The sequence below is a fragment of the Carlito syrichta genome, unplaced genomic scaffold, assembly GCF_000164805.1.
Source record: "Carlito syrichta isolate Samal-C Ts95f unplaced genomic scaffold, Tarsius_syrichta-2.0.1 Scaffold302622, whole genome shotgun sequence".
NCBI lineage: Eukaryota > Metazoa > Chordata > Mammalia > Primates > Tarsiidae > Carlito > Carlito syrichta.
Window position 1 is genome coordinate 284,939 of NW_007246718.1, and position 9,778 is coordinate 294,716.

At 49.8% G+C, this 9,778-nt stretch overlaps 1 protein-coding gene across 1 annotated transcript in view; it reads left to right on the forward strand.

The window, feature by feature from the left end:
• Positions 1 to 4,307, forward strand: part of LOC103259363 (sorting nexin-29-like) — a gene marked incomplete at its 5' end in the record, with an annotated part of 286,922 nt that extends 282,615 nt beyond the window's left edge. Inside the window, one exon of the mRNA XM_008057037.1 lies at positions 4,080 to 4,307. Coding sequence (XP_008055228.1) covers positions 4,080 to 4,209 — 130 coding nt within the window. The remainder of the gene's footprint in view (positions 1 to 4,079) is intronic.
• Between the last annotated feature and the right edge of the window lie 5,471 nt (positions 4,308 to 9,778).

Genomic DNA, 9,778 nt, shown 5'->3' on the forward strand with positions numbered 1-9,778 from the left:
CACACACACTCACAACACTGCTGTGAGCAACTTGAAGGTAGAAACTGAGTCTTCTAGTCCCCAGGGCCTGGCACAGGTCTGGCCCAGCTAAGGGGAAATAGTAATGATCTCACAGAGAGAACACTCTCTCATTCATTACAGGAGGGCAACAGTCATATATATATCCTCCTTAGCTGTCTTGTTTGGCCAGAACACCCACCCCTCCCCCCCACATGCTTGCTGACTATTCTTTTCTTCAGGCTGTCTCCAAACATTCCTGCTAAATATCCATCTTTACCATCTCTGTAGCTTTTTGGGGCCCTCATAAGATGAGAGACCACCCTCTGATGTATCAGGACTAGGCAGCCTAGGGTCTGCAAATCCCAGACGCTAATCTTGTTCCAGAAAGACTAGAAAGGTGCCTTTCAGCCCTGCTCCCTGTGATGAGACAGATGTCAGGAGCCAAGGGTTTGTGTTGGGAAAAGGAAGAGATTTTGGAAGTATATACCATAATTCTGGAGTTTGTAAAATCTTTCTAAAACCTCTATCAGTAAAAGTCCCTATGATTTTGTTTGCCAGACTTTGCCTGTACCCCTTACATTCTTATTTCAGGATGTCAAAAGAGCCAAATCCATTTATAACCATAGCCAATTCCATAAATACATGTTGAATGATCTATGAATGGTAAGAGGGATTAGTTATTATCCCCATTTCACAGATAAGAAAACTGAGTCTTGAGGAGGTTTTGTATCTTCCTCCAATGTTCTTCAGGGTCTTAACTGAAGTTTTATGACTCTGAGCATGGAGTTAAGGCCTCTGGAAATCCATTCTAAGCTAAGGTGTTGCCTGCCATCACCCCCCTCACCAACTTTTCTCACCTGTTTCTCCCTTGACCCCAGAGCTGCAAACCCACTTTATTATGAAAACACAAACATGCCGGAGAAGAGAGCATTTCCTGGTGACCTAATATCTGTCAATGGAGCCAGCTAAGCAATGGCGCCATCATTCCCCAGGTCTCACTGGCACGCTAGGCAGGAGTTGCGACTAACAAGAACCCTGAGGAATTTGAATTTCATTCTGAGGCCACAGAACTGCCATGGCATTGGGAGGCGGCAGTTGTGGCAGGGGCTGAAGGGAGCCTTGGTTAAAAAAACAACAACAACAATGGCCCTTATTAAAGGCTATCTTTGGGGATGCCAGGCCTCTGGTTTCTCTGGAAACTGCCCAAGCACAGCCCTGGGTCTCTGCTGATGGACACCCATCCTGGAGTGAGCATGGCCTTGGCCTCTTCTCCCCATGTAGGGAGGGGAACTGGGTGAGCAGGGTCTCCAGCCCTCTGCATGCTGGCCCTGCCTTTCTCATCCAACCCGGACACCCTCCCTTCCCGGTTTACACACTCCCAACCCCACCCACACCCTCCCGTGGCATAAGAAATTGCCAGCATTTGACTTTTTGACCTACAGAAATGGCAGTTTTAAGTGGTTCAACCTTATATATGCCAGTGGGTCCCAGCTCTCTTTGTTCAAGCTCAGCATTTCAGCAGAACCCGATCTGTTCCTGCTGCCTGTCCGCCTGTTCATCCATCACTTACTGAGGGGTTGTGAGGACACTGGAGTAAATTGACATTCACATCCAAGCCTGCCTGCACACTTCCAAGAATCAGTCCCCCTGCAGTGTGCACAAAGATCTTCCCGCATCTTCTACCCATCCAGGAGTGTTCAGGAATAAAGAGGCTTTTGGCAATGTGGGGCTTTTAAAGGAAGAGGAAGATGTGTGCTTTGGGCCTCAGCCAAACACCACTCTCAAGACAAGCAAGCAGCACACACAGGCAGGACAGTCCCTACCTGATTCAGGTGGCTCCAGCTTTGTTTAAGGTCAAATGTTTCTTTTTTCATCCACATACAGAGGGCAAATCACAACTTGACTTCCAAAAGAGAAGGTGAGAAATAGAGTCTTCATTTTATCATCTCATTGTGGTGTCTTCCCAAACTCAAACAAGGGGCGTCTCACTAGCACAGGGGCTGTGTCCCTAAAAAGGTGCACACACACTAGACCGGTGTACACAGAGTCACTCCTGCCGGGGTCCCTCTAGGAGATGTAGGTATGAACCTGAGTCATTCCTTCATTCATCTGCTCTGTCAACCTGGACCCAGAAACAGCTGGTGGTAGACGACCCTGACCTGCAACTGACTCGAGGGGTATCCTGGTCTTCCCTGAGCCACAGGTGTTCACAGATGGGGCTCTGTGTCCACTTGCAGGGTCCAGTGGGGCTCAGGGCTTACATTCAGAAAGCCCCAGCACAGAGCCCGCCACCACAGAGACACTCAGAACACAAGAATGAATGCTTATCTTAGGTTTGATTTTTGTTTTGTTTTAAGGCATCTTGTACCAGTGAGATATTTATTGAAGAAGAATTTTCCTATTTCTTATATTTTCTATTAGCTGTAATCTTACCACTTAGAAATAATTATCATTCAATCAGTTGCCAAGTACTATTGATTTTACTTCCTATTCATTAGCCTGTGGTAGACAGAATAATAATCCCCAGAACCTATGACTGTGTCCCCTTACCTGGCAAAGGGGACTCTGCAGATGTGATTAAACTAAGGATCTTGAAGTAGGGAGTTATTCAGGTGGGACCGATGTGGTCACAAGGGTTCTTGTACAAGGGAGGCGGGAAGGTCAGCGAGAGATTGAAAGATGCCACACTGCTGGCTTTCAAGATAGAGGAAGAGGCCTCAAGGCAAGAACAGAGGCAGCCTCCAGTGACTGAAGAAGCCGAGGAAGGGGATCTCCCTGTAAAGCCTACAAGAAGAGCTACGCTGTCACCACTTGGACTTCAGCCCCATAAGGCCATGTTGGATTTCTGACCTCTAGAACTATAAGATGATACAGTCGTGAGGTCTTAAACCACTAAGTGTGTGGTAACTTGTTACAGGAAACCACAACCAAGTTCACCCACCATCTATGCCCAGGCGCACTCTCTGGGCCTGGCACAGTGGCCCCCAGAGGCTCCCAGCACTGACCCCTCCAGGCCACGCCCATAGCGGTCAGAGGTCACCCCCACCAAGAGCCCTCTGGCAGAGGCTCTCCACTCACAGGGCACAGCCTCCCCACCCTGTCCCTTCACATGCGCCAAGGGCCTCCAGACCATCACCCGTGCTGTCCCCTGGACTCCACACACCCTCCTCCTGGGCACTTCCTGCTGCTCTTCAAGCAGCCTCCTCAGGCATGCTTCCCAGGAAGGCCCTGGTGGCATTTGTAACCAAAGTCTTTATCACACATGTAGCATTCTTAACCCTTCTTCCAACTGAGTTCCACTGGGCCTGGGAGTGTTTCTACTCTGCGCATTTCTGTCTCCATTGCCTAGAATGGTGCTTGGCCCACATAGGTGCTCAAGAAATATTCATGGAACAAACAGATGAACGAACATGTCCTTCCAGTTGTTTCATACATGTTGGGTTATGTGCGACCTCCTCTTTCTCCCCGTGTTCTAATCATACATCTGTGCGGGTCAGCAAGCGCAGGCCTGTTACTGTCCTTAGTGGCTGCATGCTGTCCTGCCATGTAGGTGCTTCAGCCATTGTCACTGGTCCCTCTTGTTGGGCTCTTTGGTGTTTCCTATTTCTGGCTTCTTTATGCAATGCTGTCATGAACACCCTTCTAACTAGATGTTGCCTTTTGTCCTAATCATGCTCCTAGGTAAGTCCATAGGAAGTCCCTCTCCTAGGTTTTGTTACATATCTTCTATGACTTTAAATGTCCCCCAAAGCATTTTATCTTCTTTGACTTTGAAATATACCTTTGCTGAAAGATTAAGGAAAATGGGCAGGGAGTGGGGTATGACTAGTACATTCTTTCACAGCCTTGTTAAAGTGGTCCCATGAGCTAGCTCAGATACACAGCCATGCTTGGCTGGACCCTCAGAGTGCTTTGAAAAGATGAACATGTTTATAACATGGATTTCCCATTTCTCCAAGTTGCACTGACCAGTCAGAATGGGCACAACTGTTGCTGTGACCCTTCTGTGGTTCCCACACCTGGTCATTTGCATTTGAATCCCTGACCTAACCTGATTCTCTCCCTGCTCTGTCTTACAGTGACATCACCCCTCCTGGAGAACCTCTGAACAAGAACAGCCGACCCAAAGTGGCTTCCCGCTTTCCCAAACTGTCTCGAGGTCACCCCAGAGAGACACGCAACATGGAACCCCAGAGTGGCGACCTCTGACCTCAGCAGAACCCCAGATGCAGGCCTTCATGTTGTGCCAGCTGCCTCCACCTTGGCAGGGGGACCTTCACACCTTGGGGTGACAACCACGTCCCCTCAATGAACCCAAGAGAACACCTTCCCCACTGGTCACACACTACCCTGATTAAACTGGTCAGTCTCAGAGCCGTACAGTCCCTGTCCTTAGAGCAAGATGACTCCTCACTGGATAGACTGGACATACGGTACCTGTTCTTCCAGGGTCTGCTCTGGACAGCAAGGGCCATTTGTCCCCTTGCTCCAGGGCCAGCAGCAGGGTGGGTGCCAGGTCGGGCTGGGCACCCCCTGGTTGAGATGCACAGTTCTGGTATCTCTCATCAGAAGGTTCCTTCAGAACTAGCCTCCTGACTTCCTGCATAGGAATTAGAATGACTGTTATCCTGTTGTTGCTTTTTAATGTAATTGCCTGTTACAACGTATGGATAGATTTGGGGGTCTTGTTCTTTTTCATGGCACTTTCCACCAATGGAGACCCAGTGGCATCACTGCTGTGGCTCTTGTAGGCATCACTCCTCCAAAGAGACACTCCTTGTAGCCTTGTGAAGGAGTCATGAGCAATGTTTAATTTGGGGTCCTCCTCCCACCTCCCCCCAAGTGGCTTCAGGAAGGATCAGTCCTGTAGGAAACCTGAGGTTGCCCAGGCCCACATGTACCTTGTCAGGCTTAGGGGGACTCAGACGTGTGGCCCAGCCATCAATAACCATCCTGTACCCCTGTGTGATGCAGCCTGTTCAAAAATCAGCAGCCTGGACCTCACAGTCGTGAGACACTCGTGTGAACTTGGACACGGTATGTGCTCTGAACAGATCATGATCGTTCCCACTAAAGACACATGTTCGTGTTCCCCCATTTGTACCCCAGTGTGCTCTCCTTGGGAGAACCCTGGGTACCCTCAGAGAGGGAGTTCCCTGCTCCTCCCATCTCAGAGTGGGGTTTCTGAGCCAGGGATCCCTGGCAGGCAAGGAGTAGGCTGAGGACCCACAGATGGCATCCCCAGAGCTCCTCCTCTGATAAACCCACATCTGAGCTTCACAGGACCAAAGCCGTGAGCCAGTTCCACCCTCCAGGGTCATGTACCCGTCTCCCACCCCAGTAAAGAGCTGTCCCTCAGATGCTCGTACTATTATGAAGAGTCTGCATTCTCTGGGGATGTATTAAGAAGTCAGGAAGGAGGTTGTGAAATAGACCTTGCGAGAATGTGTGTGTGTGTTTCATCTTGACCCAAGGCAGATGGAGATGTATGGAAGGTGAACTGTGGACCCATCCCAGAACTGCTTCAACTTAACTGACTTAAAACAGTGGTCAGGATCAATGAGCACAAAACTGTTCCTAGCTTCAGGAAAACTCTAGAGAGAGGCACCCAGAAGGTTTATGCTGTGTGTTCCCCTTGTAGCCAGAAGGAAACTTACTCAGGACAGCTAAGGAGCCCCAAGATCATTTACACACAGTCCTGCAGAGAAACGGAGAGGCCATAATAGCCTCTGAGGGGATCTCATGCCAGGTGAGCCATGCTCAGGTAAGGCAGAAAGAGCCTGAGCGTGTGCGTGTGTGTCCAGAGAGAATGTGCTGAGTGTCTGGAGGTCTCAGAAAGGCAACAGGATCGCTAGCCTCCTCATCTGCCAAGATATCCGTAGTACAGATGCTTCATCTGAACTCTAGTACCCAGAGTATGGATGGGGGCCACTGTGGCCGGCAACTTTGCATGCAGAGCCCTCCCGGAGTAAGTAATCAGGCTGTCTAGAAGCTCAAACTGCCCCACATCATGCCTCCCTGGGCTGGCTTACTCCACATCTGTCATTTCGAAGTAGGCCTCTGATGCCAGCTCAGAGGCTGTCTTCGCAGCACCTCCCTGTTCTGTTTGTGTTAGGATATGGATTGGAGCCCCTGTCTTCAACACTCCCACGTGCTCAGGCCTCTGACCAGTGGGCCTTTTCTGCTTCTTGACCCAAAACACATCAGAGTGAATCACTCCCCCGCCACCATGAACCTTCCTTGACATTCTGCACATCGAATTTAAAAAGAAAAAAAAAAAGCAACTAGAGCCACAGCAAATAGATGCTAAGCCAGGAGAAACAAGCATGCACTCAACCACTCAACTGGTATTTACAAAGAGGAAGAAACTCTGCCTCCCTGTTTTTAAAAGCTTAATTTTTCATACAAATCTTGCCCTGCTCTCTCAAAATGTGAATTGTAGAAGCATGTTCTGGGGGCCACCCTAGCTGCTTGCAGTTTGTACCCCCTTTTTGTGGTCTGGAGGCACCTTCAAGATACAGATCCTTCCTTCTCATTTTGGCCCAGATATGCATGTGATAGGCTCATGACAGCAACTCCCCAAAGCCTTAACTTTGGAATCACATGAAATGTTCTGCAGTGATTTAGTTTATCCAGCTGCTCAAAATACTCCTGCTCTCTGGTGGGTGGGATGGACTTCAGGCAAAAGAAATAAACGACAGACTACCTGGCTCCTGGAGAAGGAAAGCAGAGACACCTAGATCTAACAAGGTTGAGGCTGGTACCTGGTACCCAAAATGCCACGTTAGCATCTGTACCTCAGCCTGGATCCAATTCCGAGGACTGGTTGTCCTCCCTCAAACCATCCACATAGCTCATGACCCATCATCAGTGGAAAGATACCCTGCAGAAAGGACCTGTCCCACCTCACTCCTGTCTCCTTGGTCCAAGAAGATTCTTTGAGGCCTCCAAAGTTGGCATCTGAAAAAGGAAGCCCTTCTCATTCAGAAAAAAACCAGAGGTGCCTGCCTCTTTAGAGAGCCTCAGCCATGTGGGACTACTTCTGCTGGGAGGAAGAATCCACCCAGGGCCCTTGTAACAAAGGCAGGCTCTCTCTTCACGGTCTGCTGTAGCCAGAACGGAACACCACCAGGTCCAGTCTCCACCATCAGCTCATTTCTTTCTTTCTTCTTCTCCCCTAGATGAAATAAGACTCAAGAAAGACAGGGCTGGGTGAGGTGTCTCTTCTTAGGAGCGAGAACTAAAGTTTCCAGAAAGGGAGGTGAAAGGCTGGTGTGAACCTCGCCCAGAGTGACTCCTGACCTGGGAGAGAAACTTCTCAGTGGTCTTCTGGAATCAGTCTGGGATTCCAACCTGGCACAGCACATATTGCTCACATTACTAGCAAGCTATCAAGAAAGCAGAGCTGGGCTTCAGAGCCCCCTCAGTCTCCATGGGCCGACCCTGGGGAGGGGGAGCTCTCATGGCAGAGGCCTCTGCAGGCCATGGTGGGAGCCTGCATTATGGTGGGAGTCTGCATAACATCCATCATCAGGCCCATCCGGGGGCTTCCTGGCTACTAAAGGGATCAGCAGATGGAGTTGTCAAAGAGGCAGCCACCTTGCAAGATCTAGAAAGAGGCACACACCTTCAAGGGAGGGATGTGGTCGAGGTCTGATCATAGCTCTTGGACTGCTTCATGTCTTGGAACTTACCAAGATGAGTTCCTTGATAACCACTGAATTGTCAGAACAATGGCAGGCTGTGTATTGAGCTTTAAAACCAGAGTCCATTGAAAGCTATTTACACTGGGAAGATTGATGACCTGGCTGCAGCCAGCACCCACACGGCAGGCACTGGAAGCCCAGTGATCCTTCCCCAGTGAGCTGGAAATGGGAGTAAAGCCCCCCAGCCTGCCAATCATTGGGATGTGGCCCCACCTTCTACGGAAGTCATGTTTCCTGACACCCCAAGCCAGGGCTCAGCAAGCGGTGACCGCCTTTCTCTTGGTTTTGCACAGGACAACTTGTCCACCTTGAGGACCAGGTCACATAATTCCTGGCCTTGTCCTCCATGCCCTACCTGCTCAAGCCCACATGGGATGCAGTTCCATCTGTGCAGCCCGGAGGCCTGCACTGCCCCTCACGGGTAGGCTGGCCCTGTTCTCTGGTGTCCCAGCAAGCATCCTCCCTCTGGGCACCCCCAGAATCCTCCCTGTTCCTCAGCTGGGCTCCTCAGTATTAGTCTCACCCCCCAACAGTTGCGGCTGTCCACTCCAGAAGCTTCTTCTAACCATGGCACATAACTGACAGCAAAGGGCTGAATTTGCAGCCCCCAGGACTTGCCTGAGAAGGGCCCTGCCAAGGCCCCTCTGCCCAGTGCATCAGACTAGGCGTCATCCGAGAAGGTATGACCTCGTGCCCACATTTCAACCCCAAAGACAATAACTGTCTTGACTTTTCCTTGAAGTTTCACCTGGAACCGCGCCATCATGCCGGACCTTTTCCCAGCCTGGAAGCTGTGACTCAGCAGACAGGCGTTTCTAGAAGGCGGGCACGTGCCTGTGAGCAAGGACTATTGTAACAAACATTTTTCAAAATGTGTATTATTTCATTAATGTTAATGTTAAATATTTGCAGTTCAGACTGGCTTCTGTGCTAATTTTGCACAACTGTAGCACTGTATATTTTATCTAACATTTCTGTGCCAAAAAGCTCATTTTCATGTTTCTGTAATACATGGCCTTGATTATGTTTCTAAAATAAAGCTTCAGCTGCTGGATCGATAGGAGGGCGGAGCAGCCGGGGTCTCTGGCTCTGAGCAAGCCAGATCTCACCGGTCTCCCTGCAGCTGTCAAAGCACAGCTGACCAGCTTGTCTCTGGTGTTTCTCACTTTGGCCACGAGCCATTGCCTTGGGATAAGACTGATTGTGGTAGCTCTAAAGTGTCATGGAGTCCTGACTTCTGTCCCTAAATTCTAACCACCAAGTTGAATGGACTTCCTGATACCCAGTTTCTGTAGAGAAGTCAAAAAACAAGAAATGGGGAAGGAGGGAAGGAAAATAAATCTGGTTTCTTTAAAAGGTAGTCGAAGCCAGGCTCGGTGACTCAGCCTGTAATCCCAGCTCTTTGGGAGACTGAGGTGAGTGGATTGCCTGAGCCCGCAGGTTTGAGACCCACCTGGGCAACTTAGTGAGACCTCATCTCTACAATAAATCAAAACAAAAAAATTAGCTGGGCATGGTAGTGCGCGCCTGTAGTTCCAGCTAATTGAAAGGCTGAGGCAGAAGCATCACCGGAGCACAGCTTCGGAGGCTGCGGTGGCCGGAAGCGTGCCACTGCACTCCAGTCTGGGCAACAGAGTGAGACTCCAACTCAAAAATAAATAAGTACACAAATAAATAGAATAAAAGATGGCCGAGCCTCCCCATGAGTAGAAGATGCTAGATTCGCTTGTGTTCTGAGGTTTGGAGGTCCAGCTCTTGCTGCGCGTAAGCATCTTCCCATCCTAATCGGAGAACTACTGCTGCCTCTGTGGGATACCACTTGCTCCCGAGATTGCCCAGCTCTGCCTCCTGCTTTCATGAAGGGGGAAAGGCCACTTGTTCGCCATTGAGGACTCTTGTCACCATCAGTATAGGGCACACAGGAGATGCCCTTGTAAAGACAAGGACACACAATGACAGATGGCATAGTTTCATCTGGAACGACGAAGCACTCAAGAATTATGCCCAGCAACCACGGATTTCCAGGGAGGGAATGGGGCTAATTTTTATTTTCGAAGATTCATCCTAGAGAG